Source organism: Brachyhypopomus gauderio, unplaced genomic scaffold, assembly GCF_052324685.1.
Source record: "Brachyhypopomus gauderio isolate BG-103 unplaced genomic scaffold, BGAUD_0.2 sc129, whole genome shotgun sequence".
Classification (NCBI taxonomy): domain Eukaryota; kingdom Metazoa; phylum Chordata; class Actinopteri; order Gymnotiformes; family Hypopomidae; genus Brachyhypopomus; species Brachyhypopomus gauderio.
Window position 1 is genome coordinate 423,240 of NW_027506950.1, and position 20,271 is coordinate 443,510.

A 20,271-nucleotide genomic window follows, 5' to 3' on the forward strand; every position below is an offset into this window, starting at 1 on the left:
TGTTAACGTACATCACTTTCTTAGTGTTGTTAGTTAGTCATTAATGAAGCATTAATTACTTGAACATCAACCTTACTTATTATTATGTGTCCCCACAAGTAAAGTGAGAAGTTTAGGTATCTTACATGTACTATTAACTACTACTTAAGAACTAGCAGAAACTGATTACTGTTTTTGATGAGTGTCACAGTGTACCTATACAATAACTTGATAATCAATTAATTGTAGTAATAACTAATATAATACATTATTTTCCCAAGAAAGACTTATGCATCAACATGTTCAGTTTTTTATTCACAACACTGTAAAAAAATCACCTTCACACTTGCATGAGTATTCAGAAGTGCGCAACACAATAACACAATAAGAAATGAAAAGTCCTTAATAACAATAAAGTTGCAAACCTAACAGATATTATAACCAATACTATCCATGACCTACATGGATAACATAATCCTGTAATTTTAAACTGTAAACAAAGACTTTCAAAGAAAACAAATGATCCAACATTCACATTATAGAATATTTTACCAATGTGCTTTAAAATTAAGCAATTTAAATGTGTAATCTATGTGTTCCATTGATACAATTCTTGCCAAATGAAACAGAATCAAATAAATTGTGTTACCATAGTTTAGTTCACATGAAGTTCACATGAAAATTATGTAAATTCAAAGCACTGTTTAATTATAGGTATGGATATCTAGCAGTCTGCCATCTTCTTTCATCCGTTCAACTGTGGCTTTGAGCTCTGGTTTTTTTGAAAATACACTTTTGCATTGCTCTGCAAAATCATATAAGGTGTGCCCTTTTCTTCCTTTGTGGAACATAGCCCGTATCTGGTGGTAAGATTCAGGATCCACCTGCTTTAACTCTGCAATTGCTGCTGTGTCCACAATTGTTTTGCGATTGACACCAACATAACTGTAAGCATCAGTTTTCGACATGCCTCTAGACACAGCCTTCAGAACACGCCTGTATCTGGAAATCACATCTTCGGGCATCCCAACTGCAAAACAAAATAAATTTAAGGCTATCTAACTTGCACTGAGCTGGCAGTTTGTTCGATACTACTACTTTGTACCCACATTCATTTTATAATATAGGTGTTTTGTCGACTTACCATTACTAACTGTATAACACTCATTTGCTGCACATATTATCTATATAACAATTCGTCTGTCAGTGTCATTTGCGTTAGCAAATCCTAGTCATAGTGACTCCATGCTCTTCACATTTTTGTTTCCCTACTCGACATACCTGACCAATACGGACTGTTTTTTACTTATAAAATACATTTCTTCAAATGTGCTAGATGTGACAAAGCATAGTGTGGGGTTGCTAGGACTGGGATTAGCAAGTCTTTCTCTAGCATGTGATCAACGATTGCTTCTGACTACATAGCCGCCTTTGGCTGGGACTTTGACAATGATGTGTAAAAATTCCAGATACACCTCTGTCATACAAGCAACACAAACACTACAATAACAGTGTCACTGATGTAATGAAAATAGACCGCCACCCCAATTATATCTTTCAGAGGTGTGTCTTTGGTGGTGCCTTTTCATTGGATGTAGTAAAAAGTGGGCTGACAAATACAAAATTGGTTATTGCAATGGTCTAATATTAGTAACAGTAAACCTACAAAGTGCACGTATATGACGGGTGTACTGATTAAAAAGTCAAATAAATACTAGTATTATTTAGATGTACCTAACAAACTCGCAATTCAGATAGAATGCAAAATTATTGAAAAACAGCAACAACTGAACGTTCTAAGGAGCAAAGTAAGTACTTATGCATTATTACTAAGTAATAATGTTGTAATAATAATAATACCTTTCTTCTTTGGATATTCTTTCATCTTCCTCTTCTTGCTCTTCTTTTGTTTTGGGAAGGCATCAGTGTCAGAACTTGTGTCAGAATCCAGCTGTCGTTTCTTTTGCCTCTTCTTTTTTTCCATCACCACATTTCTACATTCGCCCTTATTAGCTTTTTTCCACAATCTCTTTTTCTTCTCTTTCTCTCTCTTCTTTTGCTGGCAAGATGAAGATGTAGAATTTGTGCTATCCTCTTCCATACTGCTGCTGTCCTCGCCTTCACTGCTGTCACTAATACTCACGTGTGACTGAGGTCTTTGTCCAGAGGCTGCTTTCCTCATCACCAGCGCTTAAATAACAATAGCCACAATTTCAATAACATACATCACATTTAAATATCAACAGTAAAAACAGAGAAGATATCATGCTTTCTTTCAATCCTAAATCAGGCAGGTAAACATGAGATGGAACTGGTAAACTGGGGTCATATTACAAAAACATCCCAACACTGAAATCTTGTCTGTTTAGTGACCAAGGCAACTTCAATCTGAATGTAGGGCAGAAGCCTAACTTCATAATTTTATCCTTCTGTTTAACTTATCTGTTTTATCATTTTAGGGAGCTTTGACAGGCAACAAACTCACAATAACTGGCATGTCTTTTTCCTAACATTTCAAAAATCCCAGACACTCCAGACTTGATTTCCACTGTCACCACATAACTACTCAATAACAACCTCAAACAAGTAGTTTAGTATTCTAATTTAAGATTTATATTTGTAACAAATCTTACCCTGACCTCTCAGTTCTTTATTTAGTACTAAAGATAGGCATTTTCTGTAATGCAGCCCCTGGTCAATCAACCTCCTGCACTGCTTACCTTCACTCAGTCTTTGTTGAAGAAACTTTTTGTCATTCTCTAGTAACCCAACCTTCTCCTCAAGACTTTTCACTTTCACCTTCAGAACAGCATTTTCTTCGTTTGCTCTCCTTAAAGCAGCCTGAAGGGTTGGTGCTGCTCCTTCAAAGGCAGAATATGTATTTTTGAATGAACACAAGATCAACTATCAACATAAACTGATCATTACTGATTATATGTGGCTCCTCGTTATTGTCATCTACTGAACAGGATAAGGTCTAAAGATCCTTGTTATCAGTTTGAAGAGGTAATGCTTTATAGTATATACCTTGGGTGAACTATAGTCACCCCAGGCCGTCCCTTTAATTATGCTACTATAGACACATCTGATGGAGCCACATGCATGTTAATGACCGGCACATGTACTGTATGTAGATGGTCATGTAATGTTTATCTCTACAAATCCAATATACTTCTTTTATTCTGATTTATTATTCTCAGACAAAGCATTTAGAAAATGTTTTGCCAGTTGAATAATAAAGTATGGACTGCTAGCTGAGCCATCCAGTGAAGGTTGTGTTCTGTCTTGAGTGTTGGTTTATAACCTAAATCTCACCTAGGGAGATTTTCCTTGGACCCTCATGCATTTGTAAAACTTTATGTAAAGCTGCTTTGTGACATTTGTTGTGCAAAGGGTTATATAAATAAATCTCACCTTTGACCATTGAGCTTTGGGTGGAGGTCTTAATTATTTTCCTTTGACCTGGAATTTCCAAGACTGGGCTGGCAGCGTTAAGGTTTGGGCATTGAGAACCTTCTGGTAATACTACCAAATCTAATGCCTGAGGATCTTCAAATGTTTCTGTGAGAAAGAAAAAGGTATAAACACAGTGACAGAGTGATGTCTCAGTACAGCAAGGTCACGTATGACATTTGCAACAATAAACCAGTAGTGAACCGTGACCATTAAACCTGGGCCTGCTCCCATCTCCTCCACCCCCCCGGGAAAAAATTGTTTCCTCTCCTAATTAACTGCAATAAAGAAAAATAATTGAGACGACAGTACAGCTATAGAAATGCAATAAACAATAACATATGTACTAGATAACATTTTAAGCAAAATAAGGTTCACAGCTCCGTGTTCCTCGGGAGCGGAATATGTAAACAACACGTACGAGGGCATCAAAGGAATGAATCGAAACTAGCTAGCGGTGGTACGCTAACGACAGCTAGCGTCGCCACAGCGGGCGGAAATTATCATACAGTTAAGCCCGCCCACTAAGAGGGAAGATATGATTGGTCAATTTTACTGTCATTTGAAACTGGTATTGCTGAATTATAACTGCCAGGCCCTCTGTAAACGAACAGCGGGCATCACAGTCCTGATAGGGGGAGACACAGGCCCACAGGCTTCCACTTAACCCCTCACCTTCCAACACAGATTGAATAGACACGGCTGAATAATTTATTTGCTTATATTTTTGTAATTGTTTAGATGTCGATTGTAAAACTGTAAGTAGATTAAATTGGATAAATTATATTATATATATTTATGTTTTAAGTAGGGGTGGGTATAGATTAATTTTTTAAATCTAGATTAATCTCACTGAAATCTTGAAATTAATCTAGATTAATCTATAGGTCTGCTGACGAACCAACGTTCGATGCGAAAAATTCTGGCTCAGTAATGTGTTCCAAACTACGTTGTACTTTTGTAAGGGTGTCATATAACATCACTCCTCACCGCCTAGCAGGTGTATGTTTTTTCCTGAATACTACTGTGACTTCGTCAAGCACAACCCAGCCAGTCATCAGGCACTGCTAATAGTAAACTCTGAGGCGATTTCAGGTCGGCAGACCAGCGAGAAGATATTTTGTTGTTTTCAATCGGTCTGTGGGCTTCATCAACGCTCCGGACACCATCGAAATATATGGACCTAAAAATACTGCTTTTATCTCAATACTGACCAAATTTAATAGAAATCTGTGCAGGCGAAAGTACTTTACTAGACCGCGGAAAATAGGCAGTCATGATTGACATTTGTGTATCGAGCGTCACGGTAGCTAGCAACTTTAGGCTAAAAGCGGCGACTCGGTTTAACTAATTCCCACAGTGTTTTCTTGAAATCGGTACTGATACCAGTGTTGTGTAGTTTAATCTCATTGTTTTCTGATATAACTTGTTGTTAAATGGTAATATAGTTAACATCACTTCGAATTAGATTATGATTAATTATTAATTATGATTAATTAGAATTAGATTATGTGAATTTCAGTCACACGACTTCTATTGTAATTAATGTATTATATTTTATTGTGATACATGATATTACAAATATCATAACTATCAATTCTCAACCAATTTTCTAAATCCAGGTATCATTTTAAAGGTATATTTCAGCTCTGTCTAGATATGTAATTCTTTTTAAGCTTGGGGCTGTTTGAAAATTTTGTCATCATACCTATAATCTATATTAAAATGGCTCATATGCGTGCTACCCAAGTAATGACTAAAAGTCAGTTTTTGAGATAGGGTTTCTTAATACAGAGGGTGCATTAGACCAGGGGCTCATCTCCTGTTTCCAAAATGCATCAATGACTGCTTGAGGAAGCTGTTCTACTTTGATATTTGAAGAAAAAAAACATGCTCAATAAAATTTAGGCTACTCGTGTTCAACGGTTTATTCAGTTAAACATGAATTTGAAAGCCTATACTGTACATTAAAAGGGGTTGATAACATGTTTATTCAGCTAAACATAATATTTGAAATGTAAGCCAACATTTAGTACATTTAACCTCACGGACGTAATTTGGGGGGAACTTTTTCAAAAGCCGGTTTTGGTCCTCTGCAGTTTTAACGGTTAAAAAGAAATATTTAAATAGCGACGAATCTAGCACTAGGACCATGCAGAAAACGACCGCTCCGAGCTCCGCTCCGGTAACACTTTACGTTCCTAAAAATGAATTTTCCATGAAGCAGACCTTGGCTGCATCCATGTAAACACATGTACGATATGTAATTCACAGGTTTGAAAACTCGTTCTCGCCCCTACTGTGCAATTTGGTTAGGAATACAGCCGAGCTCAACTATCAAGTTGAAAGTCATCATAGTTTGATTATCCATTTTGACCCAGTTCCCAAACCCAACTTTAAAAATAGATTAACGGCGATAATTTTTATATCGCCCGATAAGAGTATCAAATTAACGAACGCCGTTAACGGCCCACCACTAGTTTTAAGAATATTTTTAGGCCCTCTGAGAAAACTCCCCACTGCAAAACTGTACTGAGGCGACAGCCAGTATCTAATTGCACATTTATACATTTAAACTGTACTTAACAATGTACAAATATAATTCCAACAAACCAAAATAATCCCACAAAGTCTCTCACTTGACAAGGTAAAAAATGCAGTACTTCTGTTCAGAAAACTTAACGTTTCTTTAGCTAACTGCAGCACGCTGAATATAATTTGGAGATAAGATCGCTAACTGTATAGCCAACTTAGCTAGCTAAGTTAATTAGCTAGCTAACTGCATGTTTCATCTTCGCCAGAACCACAACATTTATGTTCCTATATCTACGGGTTTCTTACCTGCAGAGTCTTCCTCGAGTCTTCGTTGTTTCTTTTCGTTAATTCTTTTGCTTTTCCGCTCGCCCTCCATGCTACGCTCTTCTTCAGAGTCGGGGTAATAACGGCAAGGGATAACAACCACCCACGTAGGCTCGTTTACAGGCTCACTCACTTCTAAAAAGTGTTCTGAACCGGGATTGAGAGTGTTATCCCATGTAACAACAGAGCCCAAGTTGGGAGCTAATCCAAATAACTGCACATCTCTGAGCACTCGAATTATGTTTCGGTTTCTCATTTGAAATATCGCTCTGCACTTTTGACGCAGACGCTCTTGGGCCCGCGCGAATTTGTCACGTGACAACCCCGCGCACGTTTTTTTCTCCAAGCAGGCATAAAGCCATAATGAAAAGTGATGTTTCTAGTTTAATGTTAAGGGAATGGATTTGGCTAGAAAAATACTTCACCTTTGTGATGGCAGGGCAACAAGTAAAAGTACCGCAAGGCTAATAAAATGGCTTCAGAAAAAAAGACTTTTGAAAAGAAGAATGAAGTGCAGACTTTGCAAGCGAAACATGCAAATGAAGCCAAGATTGGAGCTGCGTGATGGGGCACAGTGGTAAGTTAAGTTAAGTGGTAAGAACAATATAATTCTTTATTAAACAAAAGTAATAACACACCACTTATATGGGATAGTTTGCTATTGAGACATAACTTTGTATTTTATTTGTAGCTTCTTGCTCTAAATTTCCGTTGCACCTTAGATTGTGCAACAGTTACAGTACAGCTACTGGTCAAAATACAGACTGAATTAGTCTATGGGTCAGAATGTAAATGCTTCACTTTTATAAGCAGGTGAATAAAAACATTTCCCTTCATCCATCCATCCATTATCTGAACCGCTTAATCCCGCTAGTCGGGGTCACGGGGGGTTGGAGCCAATCCCAGCATCTCCGGGCGAAGGCAGGGTACACCATGGGCAGGTCGCCAGTCCACCGCATAGCCAACACACACGCACTCACACCTACGGGCAATTTATGTCTTTGGACTGTGGGAGGAAACCGGAGTACCCGGAGGAAACCCATGCAGGCACAGGGAGAACATGCAAACTCCACACAGAGCAGCCCAGACCGAGAATCGAACCCAGACCGCCTTGCTGCGAGGCGACAGTGCTAACCACCACACCACCATGCCGCCCTCATTGCCCTTCATATTTCACATATTACATATGTGGTGTAATATTAATGCTTTTTTGACACTATGTTAACTCACAGAACATTACATGCTCCATAATAATTATCACATCTAGTATAGAAGCTTTTATTAAATACATTTTACCGGTCTGTGTGACAAAATTAAGCAGTAGTATGGTAGTAAAGCTATATGAGACAATGGGCATGTGATACAGTTATTGTTGCATGAGAATGTACTTAATTAATAGACCCTGTTTATCAGTGGTGGCCTAAGCTGAAAGCATTGGTCTGCGAACAATTACTCTGATTGGTGTATCTTACTGTATTTCAATGTTATGCTTTCTCTGGTATTTCTTGCCCAGGGAGTGTCGGTATAAGACCCACAGAGGGAAGACGGTCAAGAAGTCAGTCAGATCAGGATCCATGTTTGAGAGGAGCAAGATAAGTCTTCAAAGCTGGATTAAATTTATCCACAGGTGTGAAATTATTGATCTCCTTGTATTTCAGAGTTCAATATTTTCCAAATCTTTTTATAAGCATGGCAATAATAGTGGGTGGGCATTTACTTAGAGCAGGTTAAAAACTGAAATCTGATTGGCTGCTTGAAGTACATTCTTTTGTTAAGGTTATGATGCAATTTTAAACTGTAACAATTATTTACTCTAGTTTTCTTCTTTTTACAAACAGGTTTTGGCAGAGATAATTAGTATTCTGGAGATGGGTGGGGGATGTAGTCGGGTTGAGCTCCTCTAGTACTGAGTTTAGGGGTTGCCTGGGCATTACGCGTTACAAAGAAGGAATGTCTGAAAACCATTGGACATATAATGTGTGTTTTTGAGAAAGAAGAAACAAAAGAAAACTAACAAAAATGCCTTTGTCTTAACACATAAGACATACCAAATTAATATGTCTGGAATATAGAGTAAAATATAATATTTTTGGTGATATTTGGCTATTTTAAATAGATGTGAGGTCCCTCACAGACCTAGCTTTTAACTCCGTGACAAACTCACTCACTCATTCCACTCAGTACAATACAGTCAGCAGGCCCTAAAAGAATCTAAAAGTGATGCATGAGTTTTTACAATCTTTCTTTTTAGGTTTGCACAAGGATTACGGCTGCGGCAAATCGATCTGATACAAGACGGTGTTTGTGGAAGCACACGCACGCTATCCAAAATGAATAAAACACTGCGAATGATCTGCAAGAGTGCAATAAAAAGGAAGAGGAGAAGAACAGGACAGCAAGTTGGAGGACAGAGAGAGTTTGTGATAATAGATGAAAGTAATTTCTGTCATAAACGTAAGGTAAGATCAGCTGTTACCCTGGATATATATCAGATCTTGGTAAAAACAGCTCTCAGTTCAGACCTGGCTTTATATGTTTTAACTGATATGTATAATATGTGTTATAGTGAGCTATTCACCCTGGCACAAATTTTAAAGGAATACCCCAGAAAATAATTCTCATATCATTCCAATATGTTTATCTTTGATTAGGAAACCTGGTGACTTGAAACACATAGATCTGGCCTGTACAGTGCCATAGTATTGTCATACATGCTAGAAGAAATGAAACCTGTATGATGTAAAAAAAACAGGTGAGGTTAAAATTTTGGAGTATTCCTTTAACAAATTTTGTGGGATAAAAAATAACCTCTGTGGTGGCATACAGCTCTCAGTCTCATATGGGAATACAAATAATTGAATTGCTTTTATTACTGTAAGAGGATATGTCAGCATATTATAACATGCCTGGTAGTTGAGTGATTATATGGCAAATACTATTGAGAATATTGTCATAACTGCAATATGTATATATATATATTTTTTGACAGTATGGCCGTGGTAGATTTGGGCGCACCTGGAAAAGAAGAAAGTGGGTTTTTGGAATACTTGGTGTGAGAGAAGATAGGAGAAGGCCCATTCTCAGGCTGGTGGAAAAAAGATCACGACATCACTTGCTCCCTATAATCAGAAGGCATGTACGTAGAGGATCAACAATTATAAGTGATCAGTGGAGAGCTTACATGGGGGCACTTGAAAATGCAGGATATATGCACTTCAGTGTAAACCACAGAAGATGGTTTGTTGACCCTCTGAGTGGTGGCCATACACAACATTTGGAAAGAGCCTGGGCTATCTATAAAGGCCAAATTTGGAGAATGCGAGGGAACAGAACTGAAAAACTGTTGAAGGAGCATCTTGCAGTTATCGAGTGGACATACTGGCTTGGAAAGAACCACCGTGATGGCCTTATTGGACGTTTGTTAAAAGACATACGACAGTTTTTTCCAGTTTAGACAAACTAGCCCTTCTAGCCCTATTTAGGATTCTGTTTCTTTAGGGACTAGAGCATCCAATTAAAATACCTTTATGACACATTACAGCCCCAGGCCCCTCCCTTTGGGCATGTGTAGATGTATTCTGTGTGTGTGTGTGTGTGTGTGTGTGTATAAAGTATATGTACTTCCTGTGGGTGTGGCTGTTCACCTGTCTTGTTAGTGCAATGTGTTACACGCGGTGCTCATTGTGTCAAGTATATATTGTGTGAGTATATATTCAGTTCAGTGTTGCATCCGTTTGTGTTAATGGTTTGCTGAGGGCTACAGTTTCTTCACTTGTGTAAGCTAATAAAGCTACGTGTTGAAGGAACTCGTCCATGCATCCTGCCTCATTCCTCACAGCTTTACACTTTATATTAGTTTAATCTGTAAAGTGTGAACCAGCTTTCTGCATCTGATAACTTGCAAATATTATGTAAATGGACAAAGGCAGCCTTATTGACATTGCATATGTATGTGTCAATCGATAGTGACACCTAAGCTTTTTCAGGTAGATTTTTACTGAAAAACCATCTAGGGTAAGAGGAATTTTATCCAAGAAGAAACAACAGTATTGACATTATCTGGATTAGAAGATATATACATGTCACGGTACGGCGGCCCCCTACTGGTCGCCCCCGTCTACAGCAGCAGCTTGTCCTGTGGGTGTGGTGTTGTGTTCGTCCCTCAGGTGGGCGGAGCCCGCGATCCGTCTCACCTGAGGGTCGTTTGTTCGTCTATATATGTCTTGTCTTTGTACCAGTTGACTGCTGGTTATTATATCCTTAATTCGGATCAGTTCACGGGTTTTGGTTTGCGCACTTTACATATTAAACCATCCTATTTCCCTGAGACTTGGCGTGATCGCTTCCATTTATTTTCGCTCACCCTGCCCGTCACAATACAACTGAGTATCATCTGCATAGCAATGGAAGAAAATATGCTTATGAATGATTGTGCCTAGTGGTAGCATATATATAATGAGAATAATATGGGGCCCAATACAGATACTTGTGGGACACCATATTTTACGTTTGTGCATTCTGAGCAGTCATTATTTACAAGGACAAATTTGTAATTGCATACATTATTTTAGAACATTGTGTGCAGCCTAAACAGGAAGTTTTGTGTCACTCTCAGAAGACAGGAATGAAGACATGTTCCAGACAGAAGTAAATGTTCCACCAGGGGAGAGGGGGACTCCTGGTTTATACTTTCGCGAGTGACCGTAGCGCGCGGCTCCGCCCACCTCACGCGACCCTGCACGAGCGGTGTAGGCGTTACTTTTGCGAGCGTCGCTGCAGTGTTCTCCGAAACGATAGGTGGCAATGGAAAATAAAAAACCTCTGCAAAACCGGTGAAAGAACATTTTTACCTGACCAGAGACCGTATATATACACCAGGCATCAAACGTAAATATGGCTTTGCAATGTTGTCTGAAACCAGGGATGTCAAAGTCAAATACACTGAGGGCCAAAAAACCTAATTTGCTACAAGCTGAGGGCCGGACTGGTTCAATGTTTATTAAAACATATTGAAATGATTGCACATAGCCTATTGAACCAAGTCCTAACACAGTGTTTATTATTTAATGCTTAAATGAATAAAGCAATACTTTCTTATGGATCTGTCAGTAATTTCAAGTGAAAACATTTTTCAACAAGCAAACAGATAAAAACTAACTTCCTTCAAAGAAAACATGTCCTGTACATTAAATGAATAAAGTAATAAAGGTTTCAAAAGTGCTGGAATTTAGGCTAAAGTACTTGAAAATGCTTGAAATTGTAACTACTTCGTTTCACAACAAATAGCTATCTGACTGAACAGTTCTCTTGTATTATGTTAACAAATACGAGCCTCTTGTAATTCGAGGACGAAACATGAGAGAACGTGAAGACGATAAGATTGGGTGTTTTGAAAATAAACAACCATTAAATAATGTGAATAAAAAGCGAATTATTTCAAATCATTTCGAATATATGTATAAATATTTAACTTAATTAAGTTTAATGTGCTGGGAAATATTGAAATGGACCTTGAAAGTGACGTAGAAGTGCTTGAATTCCACCTTGTAAAGGTGTATGAACCCTGCAAACATGACTTTGTTCATTGCGCTGAGGCGCGGCGCGCGCAAAGTTACAAATTTCGAGAGGTGCACGACCTCGCGAATCGACAGCGCACGAGGCCCTCGTGCACGGGCGGAGCCACTGCGATTACGTCATTTTCGCCGTGCTGACCCTCGCCGCTTGTGCGCACTGCAGTGACTTCGTGGGCTACCGTTGCATTGTGGGGAATGTAGTGTTTGTGCGTGCAAAACACCAGCGGGCGGCTGTGGCCTGCGGGCCGGTTCTAATAGTAATTAAATATCATCCAGGGGGCCATAGATAATGAACTCGTGGGCCGGATGTGGCCCGCGGGCCTTGACTTTGACACATGTGTCCAAAACGATATGTGGTAGTATAAAGAAACACCCCTCATAAAAAGGGGAATGAACATTTACCTGACGCATGTTTGATGTTGCTTTGTGTTTCAGGTTTGAAAAGTGCTGGAATTTAGGCTAAAGTACATAAAAATGTTGAAATTGTAACTACTTCGTTTCACAACAACTAGCTGTCAGAATGAACAGTTCTCCTGTATTACGTTAACAAATACGAGCCTCTTGTAATTCCAGGACGAAACATGAGAGAACGTGAAGACGTTAAGATTGGGCGTTTTGAAAATAAACAACCATTAAATAATGTGATAAAAAAGCGAATTATTTCGAATCATTTCGAGTATATGTATAAATATTTTATTTAATTTTGTTTATCATGCTGGAAAATATTGAAATGGACCTTTAAAGTGACGTACAAGTGCTTTAATTCCACCTTGTAAAGGTGTATGAACCCTTCAAACATGACTTTGTCGATCGCGCTGAAGCGCGCGCGCGAAGTTACAAAATTCGAGAGGTGAACGACCTCGCGAAGCGACAGCGTGCGAGGCCTTCGCGCACGGGCGGAGCCACAGCGATTACGTCATTTTCGCCGCGCGGACCCTCGCGCCGCTCGCAACGCGTCAAGTATAAACCAGGCTTTATGCTGTACTTTAGTCAAGTGTGCTCATGATTGGCATATGCCTTATCTCTCTGATCTTGTGTCTATGAATGGTGTTTATTTATATATATGACCAGTCCAACAACATATGTAAGGACTGGCATCATGTGAAATAAACTAGAGTGCTTTGGTGAAGTAACAAATGTGTGCTCGTGTGCTTTCACTGACACTCTCTGAGCCCTTGTGACTGTTCTTACGGAAAGGCCCTGGTTGTTGTGCTACAGACACCTATTATGCCAATGAGTGTCTCCAGCCTATCCAGTCGAATGTTGTGATCAATGATGTCGACAGCAGCACTAAGGTCTAACGTTCTTTATCCGAGATATTAAGAGATCATTAACTACTTTAGTCAGTGCGGTTTCAGTGCTGTGGATTAGAGAATGCAATCTCTAATCTGTCCTTTATTTCCAAAGTTAGCTTTCTCTCTGACTTTGGAAATAAAGGACAGATTAGAGATTGGCCTATATTCAGACTTAAATAAATGTGCCATATTTTGTCAATTGTGATTTTAACACCGCAGTAGTGGCTTAATGACCGCAATGACTATATATATACACTTAAATGCTAGTGGCATGTAGAGTAGTGGCACATTACCTAAAAAGCTCCTGCAGCTGTTTCTCATTCATTCACTTTTTCATGGGTTTTTATTTTACACTACATATTACCAACTCCAAAATACCCTAGACATGTAATCTATGAAATAGTAACACTTAATAATTTTCTTCTTGAGTAATAATTACATGATTACATAAGCATTAATGAAGGACTACTTATTAATTACTTATATATGAACTAACAGTAGTTTATTTTAGTGAAGTGTAATTAATGAAAAATTATCATGATGATTCTCCACTACCTATTGATTAGTTAATAAGTACTTAAACATTAATTAAAAGACTACTTATTAATTACTTATATATGAACTAACAGTAGTTTATTTTAGTGAAGAGTAATTAATGAAAAACTATGATGATAATTCTCCACTACCTATTGATTAGTTAATAAGTACTTAAACATTAATTAGGGGCCATAAATGAGTAGATTCCAAAATAAATAAATACTAGTTATTAATTATTTACATGTGAACTAACACAGTAGTTTATTATAGTGAAGAATAAGTAAGATAAAACTATGATGATAATTCTCCATTACCTATTGCTTAGTTAATAAGTAGTTAAACATTAATTAAGGAACCATATTGTAAAGTGTTACCAATTACTCCTACACGAATTAAACCACTTCTACACTATTTTGAACCACTTTGGGGCTAAATGAATGGGTTCTTATGGAAAACCCTAATATACTAAATTTAATGTAAAAGAAAATGAAAACAAAATGAAACTAAACTTAACTAAATGTTTTGTTCAAAATGAAAGTGATTTAAACCACTTTGGTGCTAAATGAATGGGTTCTTATGGAAAATCCTAAAAATTACTTCTACACTAATTAAACCACTTCAACACTATTTTGAACCACTTTGGGGCTAAATGAATGGGTTCTTATGGAAAACCCTAAAAAACCACTTCTACACTATTTAAATCACTTTGGTGCTAAATGAATGGGTTCTTATGGAAAATCCTAAAAATTACTTCTACACTAATTAAACCACTTCTACACTATTTTGAATCACTTTGGGGCTAAATGAATGGGTTCTTATGGAAAACCCTAAAAAACCACTTCTACACTATTTAAATCACTTTGGTGCTAAATGATTGGGTTCTTATGGAAAACCCTAATATACTAAATTTTATGTAAAAGGAAATGAAAACAAAATGAAACTAAACTTAACTAAATGTTTTGTTCAAAATGAAAGTGATTTAAACCACTTTGGAGCTAAATGAATGGGTTCTTATGGAAAATCCTAAAAATTACTCCTACACAAATTAAACCACTTCTACACTATTTTGAACCACTTTGGGGCTAAATGAATGGGTTCTTATGGAAAACCCTAAAAAACCACTTCTACACTATTTAAATCACTTTGGTGCTAAATGAATGGGTTCTTATGGAAAACCCTAATATACTAAATTTAATGTAAAAGAAAATGAAAACAAAATGAAACTAAACTTAACTAAATGTTTTGTTCAACATGAAAGTGATTTAAACCACTTTGGTGCTAAATGAATGGGTTCTTATGGAAAACCCTAAAAAGCCACTTCTACACTATTTAAATCACTTTGGTGCTAAATGAATGGGTTCTTATGGAAAATCCTAAAAATTACTTCTACACTAATTAAACCACTTCAACACTATTTTGAACCACTTTGGGGCTAAATGAATGGGTTCTTATGGAAAACCCTAAAAAACCACTTCTACACTATTTAAATCACTTTGGTGCTAAATGAATGGGTTCTTATGGAAAATCCTAAAAATTACTTCTACACTAATTAAACCACTTATACACTATTTTGAACCACTTTGGGGCTAAATGAATGGGTTCTTATAGAAAACCCTAAAAAACCACTTCTACACTATTTAAATCACTTTGGTGCTAGATGAATAGGTTCTTATGGAAAACCCTAAAAAACCACTTCTACACTATTTAAATCACTTTGGTGCTAAATGAATGGGTTCTTATGGAAAATCCTAAAAATTACTTCTACACTAATTAAACCACTTCTACACTATTTTGAACCACTTTGGGGCTAAATGAATGGGTTCTTATGGAAAACCCTAAAAAAGCACTTCTACACTATTTAAATCACTTTGGTGCTAAATGAATGGGTTCTTATGGAAAACCCTAATATACTAAATTTAATGTAAAAGAAAATGAAAACAAAATGAAACTAAACTTAACTAAATGTTTTGTTCAAAATGAAAGTGATTTAAACCACTTTGGTGCTAAATGAATGGGTTCTTATGGAAAACCCTAAAAAGCCACTTCTACACTATTTAACTAAATGTTTTGTTCGAAATGAAAGTGATTTAAACCACTTTGGTGCTAAATGAATGGGTTCTTATGGAAAATCCTAAAAATTACTTCTACACTAATTAAACCACTTATACACTATTTTGAACCACTTTGGGGCTAAATGAATGGGTTCTTATGGAAAACCCTAAAAAACCACTTCTACACTATTTAAATCACTTTGGTGCTAAATGAATGGGTTCTTATGGAATATCCTAAAAATTACTTCTACACTAAACCACTTCTACACTATTTTGAACCACTTTGGGGCTAAATGAATGGGTTCTTACAGAAAACCCTAATATAATAAATTATATGTAAAAGAAAATGAAAACAAATTGAAAGTAAACTTAACTAAATGTTTTGTTCAAAATGAAAGTGATTTAAACCACTTTGGTGCTAAATGAATGGGTTCTTATAAAAAACCCTAAAAATTACTTCTACACTAATTAAACCACTTCAACACTATTTTGAACCACTTTGGGGCTAAATGAATGGGTTCTTATGGAAAACCCTAAAAAACCACTTCTACACTATTTAAATCACTTTGGTGCTAAATGAATGGGTTCTTATGGAATATCCTAAAAATTACTTCTACACTAAACCACTTCTACACTATTTTGAACCACTTTGGGGCTAAATGAATGGGTTCTTACAGAAAACCCTAATATAATAAATTATATGTAAAAGAAAATGAAAACAAATTGAAAGTAAACTTAACTAAATGTTTTGTTCAAAATGAAAGTGATTTAAACCACTTTGGTGCTAAATGAATGGGTTCTTATGGAAAATCCTAAAAATTACTTCTACACTAATTAAACCACTTATACACTATTTTGAACCACTTTGGGGCTAAATGAATGGGTTCTTATAGAAAACCCTAAAAAACCACTTCTACACTATTTAAATCACTTTGGTGCTAGATGAATGGGTTCTTATGGAAAACCCTAAAAAACCACTTCTACACTATTTAAATCACTTTGGTGCTAAATGAATGGGTTCTTATGGAAAATCCTAAAAATTACTTCTACACTAATTAAACCACTTCTACACTATTTTGAACCACTTTGGGGCTAAATGAATGGGTTCTTATAGAAAACCCTAAAAAACCACTTCTACACTATTTAAATCACTTTGGTGCTAAATGAATGGGTTCTTATGGAAAATCCTAAAAATTACTTCTACACTAATTAAACCACTTCTACACTATTTTGAACCACTTTGGGGCTAAATGAATGGGTTCTTATGGAAAACCCTAAAAAAGCACTTCTACACTATTTAAATCACTTTGGTGCTAAATGAATGGGTTCTTATGGAAAACCCTAATATACTAAATTTAATGTAAAAGAAAATGAAAACAAAATGAAACTAAACTTAACTAAATGTTTTGTTCAAAATGAAAGTGATTTAAACCACTTTGGTGCTAAATGAATGGGTTCTTATGGAAAACCCTAAAAAGCCACTTCTACACTATTTAACTAAATGTTTTGTTCGAAATGAAAGTGATTTAAACCACTTTGGTGCTAAATGAATGGGTTCTTATGGAAAATCCTAAAAATTACTTCTACACTAATTAAACCACTTATACACTATTTTGAACCACTTTGGGGCTAAATGAATGGGTTCTTATGGAAAACCCTAAAAAACCACTTCTACACTATTTAAATCACTTTGGTGCCAAATGAATGGGTTCTTATGGAAAATCCTAAAAATTACTTCTACACTAAACCACTTCTACACTATTTTGAACCACTTTGGGGCTAAATGAATGGGTTCTTACAGAAAACCCTAATATAATAAATTATATGTAAAAGAAAATGAAAACAAATTGAAAGTAAACTTAACTAAATGTTTTGTTCAAAATGAAAGTGATTTAAACCACTTTGGTGCTAAATGAATGGGTTCTTATAAAAAACCCTAAAAATTACTTCTACACTAATTAAACCACTTCAACACTATTTTGAACCACTTTGGGGCTAAATGAATGGGTTCTTATGGAAAACCCTAAAAAACCACTTCTACACTATTTAAATCACTTTGGTGCTAAATGAATGGGTTCTTATGGAAAACCCTAATATACTAAATTTAATGTAAAAGAAAATGAAAACAAAATGAAACTAAACTTAACAAAATGTTTTGTTCAAAATGAAAGTGATTTAAACCACTTTGGTGCTAAATGAATGGGTTCTTATGGAAAATCCTAAAAATTACTTCTACACTAATTAAACCACTTCTACACTATTTTGAACCACTTTGGGGCTAAATGAATGGGTTCTTATGGAAAACCCTAAAAAGCCACTTCTACACTATTTAACTAAATGTTTTGTTCGAAATGAAAGTGATTTAAACCACTTTGGTGCTAAATGAATGGGTTCTTATGGAAAATCCTAAAAATTACTTCTACACTAATTAAACCACTTATACACTATTTTGAACCACTTTGGGGCTAAATGAATGGGTTCTTATGGAAAACCCTAAAAAACCACTTCTACACTATTTAAATCACTTTGGTGCCAAATGAATGGGTTCTTATGGAAAATCCTAAAAATTACTTCTACACTAAACCACTTCTACACTATTTTGAACCACTTTGGGGCTAAATGAATGGGTTCTTACAGAAAACCCTAATATAATAAATTATATGTAAAAGAAAATGAAAACAAATTGAAAGTAAACTTAACTAAATGTTTTGTTCAAAATGAAAGTGATTTAAACCACTTTGGTGCTAAATGAATGGGTTCTTATAAAAAACCCTAAAAATTACTTCTACACTAATTAAACCACTTCAACACTATTTTGAACCACTTTGGGGCTAAATGAATGGGTTCTTATGGAAAACCCTAAAAATTACTTCTACACTAATTAAACCACTTATACACTATTTTGAACCACTTTGGGGCTAAATGAATGGGTTCTTATGGAAAACCCTAAAAAACCACTTCTACACTATTTAAATCACTTTGGTGCTAAATGAATGGGTTCTTATGGAAAACCCTAATATACTAAATTTAATGTAAAAGAAAATGAAAACAAAATGAAACTAAACTTAACAAAATGTTTTGTTCAAAATGAAAGTGATTTAAACCACTTTGGTGCTAAATGAATGGGTTCTTATGGAAAATCCTAAAAATTACTTCTACACTAATTAAACCACTTATACACTATTTTGAACCACTTTGGGGCTAAATGAATGGGTTCTTATGGAAAACCCTAAAAAACCACTTCTACACTATTTAAATCACTTTGGTGCTAGATGAATGGGTTCTTATGGAAAACCCTAAAAAACCACTTCTACACTATTTAAATCACTTTGGTGCTAAATGATTGGGTTCTTATGGAAAACCCTAATATACTAAATTTAATGTAAAAGAAAATGAAAACAAAATGAAAGTAAACTTAACTAAATGTTTTGTTCAAAATGAAAGTGATTTAAACCACTTTGGAGCTAAATGAATGGGTTCTTATGGAAAATCCTAAAAATTACTTCTACACTAATTAAACCACTTCAACACTATTTTGAACCACTTTGGGGCTAAATGAATGGGTTCTTATGGAAAACCCTAAAAAACCACTTCTACACTATTTAAATCACTTTGGTGCTAAATGAATGGGTTCTTATGGAAAATCCTAAAAATTACTTCTACACTAATTAAACCACTTCTACACTATTTTGAACCACTTTGGGGCTAAATGAATGGGTTCTTATGGAAAACCCTAAAAAACCACTTCTACACTATTTAAATCACTTTGGTGCTAAATGAATGGGTTCTTATGGAAAACCCTAATATACTAAATTTAATGTAAAAGAAAATGAAAACAAAATGAAACTAAACTTAACTAAATGTTTTGTTCAAAATGAAAGTGATTTAAACCACTTTGGTGCTAAATGAATGGGTTCTTATGGAAAACCCTAAAAAGCCACTTCTACACTATTTAACTAAATGTTTTGTTCGAAATGAAAGTGATTTAAACCACTTTGGTGCTAAATGAATGGGTTCTTATGGAAAATCCTAAAAATTACTTCTACACTAATTAAACCACTTATACACTATTTTGAACCACTTTGGGGCTAAATGAATGGGTTCTTATGGAAAACCCTAAAAAACCACTTCTACACTATTTAAATCACTTTGGTGCCAAATGAATGGGTTCTTATGGAAAATCCTAAAAATTACTTCTACACTAAACCACTTCTACACTATTTTGAACCACTTTGGGGCTAAATGAATGGGTTCTTACAGAAAACCCTAATATAATAAATTATATGTAAAAGAAAATGAAAACAAATTGAAAGTAAACTTAACTAAATGTTTTGTTCAAAATGAAAGTGATTTAAACCACTTTGGTGCTAAATGAATGGGTTCTTATAAAAAACCCTAAAAATTACTTCTACACTAATTAAACCACTTCAACACTATTTTGAACCACTTTGGGGCTAAATGAATGGGTTCTTATGGAAAACCCTAAAAAACCACTTCTACACTATTTAAATCACTTTGGTGCTA

At 35.8% G+C, this 20,271-nt stretch overlaps 1 protein-coding gene and 1 long non-coding RNA gene across 2 annotated transcripts; one reads left to right on the plus strand and one right to left on the minus strand.

Annotated features, from left to right (window-relative positions):
• Positions 1-266: 266 nt before the first annotated feature.
• Positions 267-1,893, minus strand: LOC143499007 (uncharacterized). The gene is made up of 2 exons (XR_013126036.1): positions 1,840-1,893; positions 267-1,009 (listed from the first exon to the last, which is right to left on the minus strand). It is a non-coding gene; the product is annotated as an uncharacterized LOC143499007 (long non-coding RNA).
• Positions 1,894-6,532: 4,639 nt separating this feature from the next.
• Positions 6,533-9,878, plus strand: LOC143499008 (uncharacterized). The gene is made up of 4 exons (XM_076993946.1): positions 6,533-6,868; positions 7,805-7,918; positions 8,543-8,750; positions 9,281-9,878. Exons 1-4 carry the CDS (start codon positions 6,690-6,692, stop codon positions 9,743-9,745), a joined length of 966 nt encoding a protein of 321 aa, XP_076850061.1. The 5' UTR covers positions 6,533-6,689; the 3' UTR covers positions 9,746-9,878.
• Positions 9,879-20,271: the final 10,393 nt, after the last annotated feature.